The following is a 15,835-nucleotide window of genomic DNA, read 5'->3' on the forward strand; positions in this document are numbered from 1 at the left end:
TTGTGACCATTGCTCCTTGTTGATACTATTTGACACTACCAGGAAGAGCTGGGCTCTGTCACTCCTGTAACTGCTATTCAAATGGTATAGGCTGTTACTAGATCACCTACAAGCCTCAACCATGATTTGCCTTTGGTCAATCAGTGTTGCCTATTCCTGATGGCATTTTTGTCCCTCATGTCGTTGGAAATTGGTTCCAAAGGTTGTGACATGATCTGCCATCTTTCCAGGGAGCTAGGTGGGACTGTTCAGCTGTAGTTACCTGGGCCATCTTTATTAAAGGTGGGCATAACACACTACCCTTTTCCAGTCTTCGAGCACCTCCTATAATCACCATTATTATGGTGATAAGCTTTCAGCTTAGTGAATGTTACCTGGCCTACACATGTGAATACATCCAGCTTTTCTCAGAAGGCCCTAACCTGGGGCTTCCGGACTGCTGGTCGTCCCTGTCTTTCCCAAATCGTGCTGGTATGCATGGAAATCTGGGATCGGGCTCTGCCTGTGAATACCAAGGCAAGAAAGATATTGAGGACTTCAGACCTGTCTATATAATCTATTCTTAAGTTGTGTCTCTCATTCATTGACAGACCCTCATTTTGTCCCTCTTTCAGCTACTAGTCTACTTGCAAAATGCCTTTATGTCCCTCATCAGTTTTAGCAGTGGCTGGGCTTTGGCCTTCCTAATTCTGTCCCTAAGTGCCAGAGCAGTGATTTTATATCCTTTGGTTTCCCATCCTTTTTACCACTTCTAATATGCTCTGGTTTTGCATATTAATTAGGAAGATGGTGCACTAAGCAGTTCTTCTGAAAAAAATTCTCTGTGCAGTGGGCTAGTTAGGTCTAAATAAATTGAGGTCTGAATAAATTTTCTTATTAAAAAAAAAAAAAGGGGAAAAAAAAAAGAAAGAAAATGGCCAGCTCTCCTATGTAACTTTTTCTAATGATAGCCTCCTTAGGAAACCTGACTAGCAGTTGCTTAAACAAGCTGGAGTCTCATCTCCTGAAGTTCAGAATCTTAACTGCTGTTTAACTTGTATCCTTCCTCAAGATCCTGAGCTCAGTCATCCTGTGGTCACTGCAAGGCAAGCTGCCATCTACAGGTGTATTCATCACCAGTTTTCCCCTGTTTATAAACAGCAGATCAAGTGGTGTATTACTCCGAGTTGGTCTCTGTAGTATTTGCCTTAAGAAATTGTCAACCAATGCAGACTAGGAACTTTCAGAAATGTCCTTCCATGCAGGGAAATGACAAGAGATGTAATTTTCAATATCAAACCAATATTCTTGCAACCAGAGTGTTTTTCAGATTTTGCTAAAAACTTATTCTCTCACCAGGAGATCCCCAAAGAACTTTACTGCAGCAAAAATTTCCACCTTCAGGCAAGCAAGTTGAGCTGCTTTCATACTGCTGCTCCTGCAGAAGCTTCAGTCAGTGGCATGTAGCAGGTCTTAGTTTAGCAGATCCATCTTTATTTTTTTATTTTTCAGAAAGATTTCAACCCAGAAACTGTGTCTTGATCACCACATACTGGAATTATCTGTCTCTTTTAACAGAAGGGTATCCAGTCTGACTGTGTTTGGTAATTGTAATTAACAGTGAAATAGTCTCACATGTATAGTTTCTGAGAAGGGTAGTTAACTATATTAAAGTTTTCTGTCCTGTTTTTATGCACTTTCCCTAAAAGTAAGTGCTTTTAAGGCAGGTTTAAGGTAGCTAATTAAAGACTTCATTAAACATACCAAATGGCTTGTTACATCTCTGTGCCATCACAGAGATGAGTTTGATGTTCCGCTAGCTGTGCGTATTCTCTGCCCCTCCTTTGCTCACTGGATCAAAGAGTGATTAACTTTGAGAGAGGAGATCCATAGAAGAATTTGAAGGATGAGTTGACAAAGAACTTGTCCCACAATTAACTCATTAAACTTTCACTTGTTGAATACTTTGTTTTACAAAATGCATTATGAAATTTTATTTAGGTACCTTGTTAATCAGCATTTTAAAAATAACCTAGGAAGAGTCTTCTCATTGAACAATGTGTGTAGATATGCGTAAGATACGTACTTTTTATGTTTGCATGACATGAAGATCACATTCAGCATAGTCCTGACACTTGTGTCTGTATTTTTCAGCTGATTCCAAAGATCTGAAAGAATGTGTGAACCAGGTATCTCTGTATTGGAAAACATAGCATTATGTAGTATGTTATGGTTGCCAGCCAGTTAGCTTGTGTCACACAAGTGCTTTTATCAGCTGTAGGAAGTCATCTTATGTGAGTTTAACTTTTATTGTGGCTCACCTGAAGTGTCATAGTACAACCATGAAATTCAGGACCTCGTTTCACTGGTGGTTGTAGCACATACCTCAAAATTCTGCAAACTGTGTACATGTCGGTTAAGATCTTTACTTTTGCCTGTTTGCTGCCACACTGTGACCTACACTGCGAAAAGTGAAACCCTGTGATTTTATTAATCTGTACTGGAAGTGTTAACGGGTTTTGGTTTGGTCTTCCCACCCTCTGCCCCAAGGTGGTGAATTAAATATATCTGTAATTTAATGGGATTTAAAGATTCCCTTATTCCCTCAATACTTAGACTTCATCCTGTTCTCTGAAACTTCAAAGTGATAAGGTTTCAAAACGTCCTGGTTTCAGCTGGGATAGAACTAATTTTCTTTTTAGTAGCTTCACTTAGTTAACCCATGACAGAAACATGTTCAGTGTTTTATATTGAGAATAACAGAGGATGATTGTACCTATCATATCTGAAAATACTGGTTGATGATCCTACTCCTAGTAGGAATGTCACATACCATTTCATTATTCTTGAGTGCTAGAATTTACGTAGTGTATCCAGTTCTGGGCTCCCCAGTCCAAGAGAGACAGGGAACTACTGGACAGGGTTCAGAAGAGGGCCACAAAGATGATGAGGGGACTGGACCATCTCCCTTATGAGGAAAGGCTGGGAGAGCTGGGTCTCTTTAGCCTGGAGAAGACTGAGAGGGGATCTTACCCGTGTCTACAAATATCTTGAGGGTGAGTGTCAAAAGGGCAGGGCCAGGCTCTTTTCAGTGGTGCCCAGCGACAGGACAAGGGGCAGTGGGCACAAACTGCAACACCGGAAGTTCCACCTGAGTATGAGGAAAAACTTCTTTACTTTGGGGGTGACAGAGCCCTGGCACAGGTTGCCCAGAAAGGTTGTGGAGTCTCCTTCTCTGGAGACATTCAAAACCCACCTGGGCACAACTCTGTGCAACCTGCTTTAGGAGAATGTGCTTTAGCAGGGGGTGATCTCCAGGGGTCCATTCCAACCCTGCCCATTCTGAGAAAGACATGCTACCAGGATGGCCAATTTCAGAAAGAAAAGCTCACTTCATCCTAGCTTTCTCATGAACACTATCAGAATTTCGTATTAATTAAGTGTTGTTGCCCATTGGCTTTTTTCAGTTCAAGCATTGGAACAGGCTTCCAGGGAGGTGGTGGAATCACCATCCCTGGAGGCATTTAAAAACCACAAAAAACACATAGATGCTGTGCTTAGGGACGTGGTTTAGTGATGGACTTGACAGTCCTGGTTTAATGGTTGGACTTAATCTCAAAGGTCTTTTCCAACCTAAGATGACGTGGTATGCTCATGATTTAGCTGGAGCCATTTTTTGGGGGGACAGCCTTCAGGACTACTGGTAGTATCAAAAAAAGTAAAAGTACAGTAATTGGAGTTTGAAGATAAGAACATTTTTGGAGAATATTACATGAAGTTTTTCAGCCAGCTAATGAAATTCTATCTGTGCTGGTGTCTGCTAACAATTCAGGTCTGGACAGTTGCAGGGTTTCTATTTGTTCCTTAGTATATGTTTTTACAAAGCATTATGTCCTACGGCAGTGCCTGTTCAAAGAGTCTTAACTTGTGGAAAGTATTGCTGCTGCTTCACCTGTGACTGAGACCCATTTGTGACACTTCCTGACCTCGGGACCAAACATGCACTGTGAACTATGCGGTCAGTTGCTCCCTGTGCTGCTTTGTATTTCAGGTGGGTGACAGAAGGATAGTTCAGGTAGTTTCAGGAGCTGGGATGTCTGAGGAGCTGCTGATCAGCTGAAGAATTCCACCTTGTGATGTTTGCCCCGGGCTGAACGTGTGTGGACACTAGGTCTTAAGAAAAGCTTTGAGCCAAGAACCTTCATATCTTTTCTATTTCAAGGATTACTTCTGTTGTTTTCAGTTCTAGAGGAGCTTCTCAGTCATATTAATGAGGAAAGTTTATAGAAATATTAACTACTTATGTTTTAGAAGTCAGACTTGTGCTTTAAGTGTGTTCTTAAATGCTCTGTTGAGCTGGCATGAGGGCTTCTGTGTGGGTGATGAAATTCTTTGTATTCTGTAAGTGCAGTAGCAAAATGTTTAGTTTTAGGAGTATTAATTATAAAAAGTATATAGAAAAGCGAAGAAACGCTGTAGGTATAAAACATCACATTTGTTGCTCTGTGCTAGACGTCTTACCCAGTGGAAGTGTTAGGGGATGCATGCGCAAAAATCAATTAAGTCTAGTTTAACAAATGATAGAAGATGTGTGGTACGAGAAGAGTTCTGTGATTACAGGTTCTTGCATCTGTATGCCAGCACTAAATACCCCACAAGCTGAGGTTAAGAAAAACTTCACTCGTATCCTGAGGGCTGGACGGTGCTCGCATAGCATCAGCGTTCTCGCCTGTTTTGGAGTCCCCGTGTGCAGGGGACAGCGCTGCACCCCACCTACTGAGCTCGTTTGGCAGGACTTGTGGGCTTCCTCAGCTCACTTTACCACATCATCGGAAAGCTGTCCTGCATCCAGCACTGCTAGAGCCATTCAGCTTGGGGAGAGCGCCAAGAGCCAGGGAGCTCTGAAGTCTGTCCATCAGTCTTAAAGAGGAAAGTTCATTGTAATTTCAACCAAAGCTATGAAGTTAATGTCCTTAAGTCAGTGTTTTAAAGCAGCTGGAAAAAACAGCTACACGGAGGCTTAATGTGTGTGCGTTGTCAGTGTCACCTGATTTATAGTAACTCTTTTTGAGCATACTGAGGCAAAGGTAAATGCAGAGGCTTTGCTTGTTAGGTGACTTTTGTTAAATGAATTTCAAGATACCCTAAAGATTGTCATATAATTAGGATTTACCAGCTTGTTTAGAGGTACTCTTAGTTCTTTAGGTAATTGATGAAAGAAATTACAGTGTTTCAGCAGAAAGCATATTGCAATTGCAGCAGTCTATTTATTTTTTTCAGTCCATTTACTGATGAATTTGCAGTTCTCATTTCAGTTTAGGTGAAGTAATAATAAACAGAGGATAGAGTTTATCTCCTTCTAGAATATTGTAATGCAGTAATAATAGCAGGCATATTTATTCTCATCAGCTTGACTTCCATTTTCTTATTAATGGCAGTAAAATCTATAGTGTGCAATTAATCATTTGGAAGCAACAATTGTGTGACACCTTGTTTAATTTAATTTCAGTTTATTGGATTTTAAATTCACATAGTTGTTGTCTTGGGTTTGTTTATACTTGCTGTGGTCATGATCCTGATTTTTTCATTGTAAGATTCAAGTATTAAATGTTTACTGTAAATTCTGTCATTGCTTTTGAAGGCTCTGTGTCAAAAGGGAAACATAGCCACTGTGAACTTTTCTCTTACAATAAGTATTTACAACAGTATTTTCAGTTGCCAGTGACAGTGTTAGAAAGAAAATAATGTGCATAAGTCATTTTCAAATCATCTGAAATGATGATCGGCTCTCCTGGGGTAGTGCATGCTGGGCAGCTCTTTCTCAGAACGTGCTCTTTACATGTGCTGCATGGTATGGGTTTTGCATTTGTGCTCTTTACATGTGCTGTGTGGTATGGGTTTTGCATTTTATGGTGCTGGGAGAATTCCATATAGTAAAAATACGATGTACTTTAAAGCAGTGTTTGTCTGACCTGTGCCATTGAACTCTGTGTCTTAGCACAGCAGAACTAGCTATGTCTTTGAGGAACAGGAAGTGGATAAGATGCATTGTAATTATTTGCTTTAAAAATAATAGTCTTATCATTGATGCATCAAGTAGTTAGCTGGTATCAGTAGATCATGCTCAAGTAATATTACTTAGAACTTCGTCTCAGTTGGTTTTTTTCTTTGTTTTGTCCGTCAGTTTGTAAGACTTGTATTGTTCAACACTTTGAAGACAGCAATGACTGTCCCAGGTGTGGCAACCAAGTGCATGAGACCAATCCACTAGAAATGTTAAGGTAAGATGACATTGCACATTTACTGAAATGGAAGAATAAACCAAAAAATCTTAATATTTTCCTCTTGAAGGGGGAGTGGGGGTGGAGGGAGAGAGAGAGCGCGCAACTGTGCTTGCCCATAGATGCTGTCAATTTCTCATCTCCCAATAAATTGTAAATTGGCTTTTTTCAGATACAATAAAAGGAGGAAAGATAAGGGGAAGACACAGAAAGACTGGGTATATCATACAAATTAAATATTTTAGTACCTCTATTAAACAAAAATGAGCCAGATACCTTTTATTCTTTACATTAAATTAAATTCTAGAGTTTCTTTTTTCAAACCGTTTTGGGCTTTTCCAAACTGCATGCAACTTTCTGTGTTCTTAGAGCAATGTAGAAAATGAATCATGTAAGTAACTGAATGCTTTCCAGGGCGTAGATCTACAAATCTGCTGAAATCTGCTGTCAGATTAATGAAGACATGCATGAAAGAAAGTTTTGACACTAAAAATACCCTTTCTTGAGAGTTTGCCTTTTTTATTTCACAATAACGCACCATTTTTAAACAACCATTTTTTTCTGAAAATTCTGTATTCTCTTTTAGTGGTGTTATGTTGAAATAAAGGTGATAGCTATCCTACAAGTGTAGTACAGAGAAATCAAGAAATGTCATCATAAGTGGAAGAACTTCATGTTTTCCAAAAATGATGAAGCTGCTCCCTGCCCTCACTGCCAGCACTCCTTACACACCCACACCCGTACACACCCCCAGTGGTTTTGGTTTGTACCACTGTAGTGAACTTAGGAAGAAATATTCTTACATCAATGTTAAAATAAATCTTTACATCTGGAATTTTCCAGGGTTGGTATTATTTCCTAATGTCGTTGTGTTTGTTACAATTTGCCATGTTTTGCTTTGATTTTTGACTGGTATGTGTATGCTTTGCAATTCTATGTTTCAGTTATATACCAAGAGGATAGGTGAGAGATTAAGTTCAGCAGCTCTAAAGGGTGTTACTAGCTTAAGTCTTTATAATATTTTTTTTTTTTGGAAGGGTAGGGCTAAAAACATTTATGTAGATGTTTACCATAAGTATTTTTCTGATCTGTCAGTGTCAGAGGCACTGTGTCAGCCATAACAGAAGATGCTATACAGAGTGCATAAGGCTACTAATAAGCTGAAAACAAAGGCATTTTAGAAATATTTCTTTTATTCTGATAGGACCATTTCATAGGAGCTGGAAAATGCATCTTCTGAAACATCTAGTAAATGTTTAGTAAATTAATAGTATGTTTTAAGCAGGAAATGATAGACGGGTGAGAGAAGTTGAGACCACAAACCAGAAATGTTGGAAGAGCTATTTTCTCTGCTATTATTTCCTGAAACTCCTTTTAGAGTCATTGGGGGTTTACTTGCCCACAAACTGCATGTAGCTACTAGTTTGCTGGTTGTATTTTATGAAACAGTTTTAAACATTTGCTAAACTAATAATCAGAAGAGCACATGAGCAGTGTAAGGGAATTATCTTTTTTGGATTTTGCCTGCATATCTTAATATGTTTTATACACTGACTGCAGAGACCAGCCCCATCATTGCTCAAGAATGCAGTCATTTTTTGAGAAATGGCGTTGAACACTCTAGACAGTATTTTTAACTGAGATTTTGAGATAAACTTATAAACTACTTTATAAACTCAGTTCTGAATAACTTCATAACTATGTGATGGTTTTTAGATGTGGGTTTTTTTCCAGCTGGCAGCACTTTGGGTCTGTTGAAACTATAAGCCTAAGTCTGAAATTCAACATTGACCTTTAAAATGAAAATCTAGGAGAAGTGTTAAATTCTAGAATTCCCTTTCCTGACATAGCACGATTCTGCATCATCAGTATTCAGTAGGGTCTGTGTTGGTTGTACCACGAAGGCAGGCTTCTTTTTTTCTTGGTATCATGCTTCTTTGGATGCAAGTTTTCTTGAGTGATAATCTTAATTTGCTTCACTTCAGATAATTAGCAATTATCAGAGAGTAGCTTTGTTCATATAACCCATTCAACATTATAGAAGATGTGAAAAAAGAAACTATAGGAAGCTGACATAAATGCTTGGTTCTTCTTTCTATACATTCTTATTTGGAGGTCGGAAGATGTGGGGATGGAAAGAGGTATGTCTAAAATACTAATGTTTCAGCGTTAACAGGAAGTACCCTGTTAAATGACTGAGACCACCTTTGGAGTTACGTCAAGTAGTTTCATTCTGGAATAGGTTTGGTGCATATCACAGAAATACAAATCTTTGTTAGAGTGCTCATAGCATGGATAATAGGAACACTGTCACATGCATCTGGAATTGAGGCTCTTTTTATAATTTCCTATTTCTTTCCCTGTAGTTTAAGTTTAGTTTCCCTGTACTTAAAGATCAGATAAGTGTTATTTTTTTCTGGGTTTTTAAAGTACTGGTCAGTATCTACACTATAAGGATGAAATAGCTCTTTTTGTTTGGTTTTTGAAAGAAAATAGTCATTTATAGAATATGAAGACAGTTCTAGCTGCTAGCATTGTAAATATGCTAAGTACTGGTTTTCTTGCTATGTGAACATTACTGGTGACTTTTGTTTTGGGCTGTTGAAAATGAATTAGAAGTCCTAAATAGGAATTTTCAAAAATAGATGTAGAAAAAACAGCATGTATTATGCCATCCTGAGGAATGGTTAGTGGGATTTTGAATTAAGGTAGTGATGTTGTCTTTTGAAGTCTTTATTTCTTTTCTGTTAATGAGTGAGTTATGAAAATTGGAGCTTTCTTACAATGTGAAATTAATTCCATTTCCAAGACCGATCCCCAATGTCATGGTTTAGCCCTGGCTGGCAGCTAAGCACCGCACAGCTGCTTACTCACTCCCCCCACAGTGGGATAGGGGAAAGAATTTGAAGGGTAAAAGTGAGAAAACTCACATGGTTTGAGTTAAGAACAGTTTAATAGGTAAAGCAAAAGCTTCACATGCAAGCAAAGCAAAACAAGGAATTCATTCACCACATCCCACCGGCAGGCGGGTTTTCAGCCATCCCCAGGAGAGCCGGGCTCCATCGCACGTAACAGTGACTCTGGAAGACAAACGCCATCACTCCGAATGTCCCCCTCCTCCCTTCTTCTTCCCCCAGCTTTATATACTGTGTATGATGTTCAGTAGCATGGGATATCCCTTTGGTCAGCTGGGGGCAGCTGTCCCAGCTGTGTCCCCTCCCGACTTCTCGTGCACCCCCAGCCCCTCGCTGGTGGGGTGGGTGAGGAGCAGAAAGGGCCTTGGCTCGGTGTGAGCGCTGCTCAGCAGTGACGAAAACATCCCTGTGTTACCAACAGTGTTTTCAGCACAAATCCAAAATGCAGCCCCATGCTAGCTACTATGAAGAAAATGAACTGTACCCCAGCCAAAACCAGCACACCCAAGTTTCCAGTGCTCTGCTGTGGGAACTTCATAGAAAGCAGTACCATCTGGTTGCATTGGATATTGACAGGAGAAGCTAGGAGAGATAATGGACCATTTGGAAAGGTAGATCTATACTAGCATCCATCAGAAGCTAAGTGCTCAGTCACCTATGGTTTTGGTTTCCTTTCTGTCTGTGCGAAAGTATTCTCTCTGCTTCTTTGCTTTAAGGGAGCTCTGTTTCACTTGTTTAAGATTTCTTTATTTCTTTATTTGGGAGTTTAATCCTTATAAAAAGAAGCAATTAAAAAATGGAATTCCAAAAAATTGGAACTAGTCACAGAACAAGGAGATTGGGTAATAGGTCTTAATTGTAAACTTTAAATTTCAAAAATCTGAAATGCTCGTGTATTTATTATAAGAAGGTAATTGTTATCTATTAAAATGGCTTTTAGGCATTCCTCAACAATAAAATCATTCAGTCGGCTTACAACTTTGCTGCTGCTAGTGAACAAAAGATAGAGAACAGTTGTATGTTTTGTAACGAGCCTATAGTGTATTATTAGTAACATGTACATATATACATGTGTGATAGAGAGGTATATCATTACTGAGATGAAAACTGAAGGCAATTGGAAATGTAACAAAGGCAATTATTGTATTGTAGCTTCTGACTGAATCTCAAGTTACTTAATTTCTCTGCCCATGTTACTTAGTACTTTGTTTTGTCATGGGTTTTTGTTTAGGCTGTGAACAGTGGGAGTTAAAGTTCACAAGAGAAGATGTAAAGGGCAGAGGAGAGAAAGGAAAAGGAAACAATGAGAGGGAGAGGAGTCTGAAGGATAAGTGAGACTGGGAGAGGAGGTGGAACTAAAAAGTAGATGACTAATTAAATGGATAGAAGAGGAGCTAAAATTCAGAGGAAAGGGAAGAAAAATATTTTAGCTTCATCAACAAAGGTAGATGCACTGTGTCCCCCGGAAGGGACCGTAACATCTGTTTCTGGCACTGATACCACAACGTCAGAGGATATGCCTGAGCTGCATGGTGTCATCTGGTAGACAAACTCATGACAGATTTAAATAGTTTAAATGAATTATGTTGGGTACTAAGAACTGTCTAGCCAGAGCAGCATGGATGCTCTGTGGTCGTCTTTTTTCTTGCCAAGACTGGTTTGTGTGTGTTATAAAGAGTAGGGAATAGTCTGTTCAGTTTTTTGTAATAGCCTTATTACCAAAGCACTTGAACACTTAGCATGATAGTGGAATTTATAATTTTCATGCTTATTTCTCAAGACCTGGACCTTAAAATTGGATACTAAACAGAACAAACTGGAAAAACACAGTTGTTTTCATGTAACACAAATTAAAACAATGAAAATTTTAGAGTATGATATCTTTCCTCTTTTCCTTCGTTTTTGTCTTTATACATTAAAAAATAAATTCCTTGGTTATTTCTAAAAAAAATCCACTCAAGATGTGGTTGAGATAAGCTTTAATTCACTTGTCTCTCAAGCTAAAATCAATTGGTTTTTGCAAAGGTTGTATTAGCAGAAAAACGCAATTCATTTTATTCAAGAGTTTTTGTTATTTAAAGGCTAAAAATATTTTAAATGTGAAATGTATTTTTTTCCCTTTGAAAGGCTGGATAACACCTTAGAGGAAATTATATTTAAGCTGGTGCCTGGACTTCGAGAACGTAAGTTTCTCATCGGGTTTTGGGTACCTCTTTGGGTTGATGGAGGGAATATGGCTATTTCTAATGATATACCTGTAATATTGATTTAAAAATTCACATTAATGTTCTTTGATGTTAACTAGAGGAACTGCAGCGAGAGATCGAATTTTGGAAGAAAAACAAACCTCAAGAAAATGGACAAGGTGATGATTCCCCTCCCTCCTCCCCCCCCCCCCCCCCCCCCCCCCCAAATGTTAGGTAACATTGCTTATTAAGCCCTGTTTCTTCAAACAGTTGTGCATGTACATTATTTTTACTGTGTTCAAAGATACTACAGAAACTCATAACAAATCTATGTAAATGTAGTCTGGGACTTCATGTGCTGCTGCTTATCTATTAACCAGTTGTTTTACAAACACTGGCTGTTTTGCCATTATTTTTATTTGCATTTGCCTTAGCTCTCACTTACAACACCCACTCATGCAATTTTCCACTTGAATTCTTAATTTTCTTAATACACCAAAATGCAGAAGTACTTGAGTTTTTTACAGATTATTTTCTGTTACTGAATTTGACCAGCTGTTAAGTAGGAGGTTGTCAAGAATTAGTTATGACAAGTAGTAAAACAGTTTTCCACACATGCTAAACAATTGTTTTATATAGATTCCAAAATGCCTTCTTTTTTTTTTTTAAATTGACCCGTGAACTTTGAGAGCTCAGTATTGAGGTGCTAAGTGAGGATTACATCCAACTGGTTTTATGCCCCTTCAGATTTGACATCAAGGTTTTGATACCACAGCCTTGATTTGGGCATTTTAAAGAATTTTTGAAAGGCTCTGCTAAGCTCAAGAAATAGCTATGTTTTAGCTATTATAGCAAGAAAGGATTGTTGTCAAGTAAACGTATTGCAATACTCCTCTGCCCGCAATTGTTTATAATATCTTCTTTTCAACTTTGTAATATCTCTATTGTCTCATGTTCTTTCTTGCTAGTTTCATTGATTTACATTTGGCATCCACAATAAGGGACAAGATTCTATCTATTATATAATTAAGAACTGCAGGACAGTTTAGATTAGATTATATCAGTTTACTACAACATACTGTGTAGTGTATACCTCTTGAGTTTTTAAAACACTTGGAAAATATTTTTATGGAATATAGATGTTTGTTGACTGTTTAGAAAACTATTTTCTGCTATATTCACAGATTAAAAAAACAACTTACATTTTGAAAATTTGTGCAAAAGAATGAGACTAACTTTAACCAATTTATTCTTCTGATTCTTACCTTCCTCCCATAATGTAATGGTAAACCTAATGGATGTTGGTCAGAAAGTGTAATGTGTGATTGTATTGTTTTGTGAATCAGAGGAAGGCTCTATAACTCTGAAAATGTATTTTTAAGTAGCTACAGATGTATCCAGCTCTGTTAGTGACTGTATCCTTGGGCTATGGAAATTTGGCTCTACAAAGCATTTGGAAGTCATGACAACTCATTGAGACAAATTATGAGCATTTAAACTCTTCTCTGCCATAAACAAGCATCTTGCCTGAGAATAAATTATTTGGTGAGAATAATTTCAGTAAGAAGGGTCTTCTTAGTTGTCAGTACCATGCCCTGCCATCACACAGTCAGTCTAGTTTAAAAGAGTCCATCAGTTATGTCCTGTACCACAGGTCACAATACAGTTCCTAACCTTAGCATCTAAGATCTGTAAAAAAAAAATCCTGGGACTTAACAGTTATCACGTGTCAGAAAAAAAAAACAAAAACAAAAAACAAAGCATATCTCAGGCATTGATGTCTCCAACAGGAGAGCAATTATCAGAGAGAACTGATGGACAGTGCTAGGAAACATACGTGGTACACAGAAAAAAAATCTTTTTTGGTCCTCTCCAGTCTGAACTGGAGAAGGAAGAGGGCAAGCAGCTTTATGTTGACTCACTCTGGTGATCAGTTTTATGATGAATATCTCAGAAAAGCACAGTAAGTAGATGATTTCCAAGGTTTGCAAGAAAATTGAGGAGAAAAAACAAACCACGAAACATACTGATCTCCTTTGTAAGGAAGGACAGAGTGGAGGTGTGGGGGGGTGTTTGTTTTTCCCGTCTTCTGTTCTTGGCTTGATGATACTGGCTTGAAGAACACAGAGTCCATTTTGGTGAGAAGCAAATTTCTTTTTTTCTTTTTTAACTTCTGTCATATTGAACTTTAATTACGTGCCTCTAAAGGACTCTCATTTATTTCTGGAGACTGTCTGTACAAACATCATTAATTCTAATATTTATAAGGATTTTTTACTAAACAGTCTGGTACCATTTACATGGAGGAGTATTTCAATTTCTATCAGAATACCTTGAAAGATGTGACATTTTTTGCCTTCACACCAGTTTCTGGAATGATTTTATGTTTGGAATTTGCTAATTTCCGTCGTTTTGTGGTTGGTTTGCCTTTCAAGACTCTTCAAACTGCATAATTAAATCTGCCTCTATTACTCAGCAATGATAACTGTTGAAAGTTGTGGATGTGTTGGCATTACCAAAGAATCTGTGACTCATAGGCAAACTCCTCACACAAATGCTTGTGACAGGTAGACTGCACCTGCTTGCTTAAAAGAGTTAATTTCCTGGATTTTCACAAAAAGAAAAAAAAGAATTTGTAGTTTGATACTGTAAACTGTTCATAGCAAAATGATAGCAACAAAATGCATGTACGATACACATTCAAGTAAATGTGTCAATAGCTAGTAGGGAGATGTGGAGAAATCTATCATTATAAAATACTTCAAAATTTTGAGAGACAAAAGTAATGAATGTAGCTTAAAACTCATCTTGAATATATGAACAGAATAAAATGAACGAATTACTGTGCCTAGAAACTTAGGTGTGGTTTGATACTTCTTAAAGTTTTCATTCTATCTTCCCATCTTAACTCTTCTAAATGACTTCAAAAGTTTGTGTAAGTGTAGGAAAACAGCAGAATGTGATCTGAAAGTTTTTCATGAAATGCACAAGTAGCTTTTTCAAGTTACTTGTGATAGTGTTTTATTCCAACAGTTTAAAATTTGTTTTAAATCAAAATAGATGGCTTGGAGATACAGAAAAAAACAAATTTAAATAATAGGGTCGTTGTATATTGGATTCCAAATCTGTAAAGATTACTCCATTTTGTGGTTCATTGTATGGTTATTTACATATGTTGTGGCCTTATCTAGATGTACTTGCTAGTCTTAACATCCAGGTGTTCAACTATGCTAAATCTTGGAAAACTGTAGATGTTACCTTTTCCAAAGAGTTCGATTTTTAAACTAGGAATCAGTAGAGCATGTAAGAGCATCGGTGAAGAGAGATAACATGGTATATGTGATTATATAGGATTATGTGATCTGCCAAAAGTATGGGGACCATTCCTCTTTTCTGTATTCTTTGTTTAAAGGGGAATAAGTAGGTATATGACTCTTTGGTTATAAAATCCTTCTGGAGAGTGACACCTGGAATTTTTGCAATTACAGTACTTATACCAGGTCAAAAGTGAAAGTCAAGTTTTTTATCTTCCCTTAGTTTACTTCATGATAACATTTCAGGAACTTGTTTCCGCTGGATCATTGTGGCAGGCAGTTAATTGATTACCCATGTTGCTTTGATATACAAGGGTTGGGATTAATTATTCCACTGTTTATTTAAAGCAATTATTTTTTGGCAGTGAACTGCCATGCCATAGAGTAGGTTTATGTGGCTGAGTGATCTTGATGCATGTACAGTGGCAGGGTGTTAATCACTGTACACAAACAGAAGTATACAGCCATAACCATTAGTGGCCCATCACTGTGTCACACAGAAATCTGTTGTTTGCATATTACTTTAAAATTTAAGTAGTAAAACTTTGTTTTCAGAGATTGGTAAATTGATCAATTTAAGAACGCACTGAATTAAAATTGTATAAAGTTAATTTGAAGAAAAAATATGCTCTTGAAAATGAAGTATTACTTTAAATATGTGTTTCTTGCTACTGTGACTTGTAATTATTTTACACTTAAATAATTTCATCTTTGTATTTTTACAGATGAAAGCCCAAAAGCTGATAAACCCAAAGTAGATGAGGAGTGTGATGAAAATGAAGAAGATAAAGACTATCACAGGAGTGACCCACAGATTGCGATCTGCCTCGACTGTTTACGCAACAATGGGCAGTCAGGAGATAATGTAGTCAAAGTGAGTAGTAAAGATAATCTCTGCTGTTGTTATTGCTGGCAGAATAGCATCTTACCGGAACCAAATAATTTTATAACTATCAACAATGAACTTTGAAGGTGGTGACCTGTCTCCACTTCCACACTCATTTAGTCCTTTTGTTTAAGACGTTACAATACATCTTGGAGTTTTGTAGAAGATACAGTTCCATATAGGAATCCATCTGTGACAGTGGATTTTTATTCTTTTCTAATGGATTATAGTTCTGTAGCCTACAGCCCTGATGGTATATAACTGCATTACACAG

At 37.7% G+C, this 15,835-nt stretch overlaps 1 protein-coding gene across 6 annotated transcripts in view; it reads left to right on the forward strand.

Annotated features, from left to right (window-relative positions):
- Positions 1-15,835, forward strand: part of PCGF5 (polycomb group ring finger 5) — a 100,506-nt gene that overhangs the window by 67,925 nt on the left and 16,746 nt on the right. For all 6 annotated transcript variants that reach the window (XM_005238923.4, XM_027788866.2, XM_055799896.1 and 3 more), the window contains 4 exons: positions 6,164-6,260; positions 11,303-11,358; positions 11,481-11,540; positions 15,401-15,549. In XM_005238923.4, coding sequence (XP_005238980.1) covers positions 6,164-6,260; positions 11,303-11,358; positions 11,481-11,540; positions 15,401-15,549 — 362 coding nt within the window. The remainder of the gene's footprint in view (positions 1-6,163; positions 6,261-11,302; positions 11,359-11,480; positions 11,541-15,400; positions 15,550-15,835) is intronic.

Source organism: Falco peregrinus, chromosome 1 (genome assembly GCF_023634155.1).
Source record: "Falco peregrinus isolate bFalPer1 chromosome 1, bFalPer1.pri, whole genome shotgun sequence".
NCBI lineage: Eukaryota > Metazoa > Chordata > Aves > Falconiformes > Falconidae > Falco > Falco peregrinus.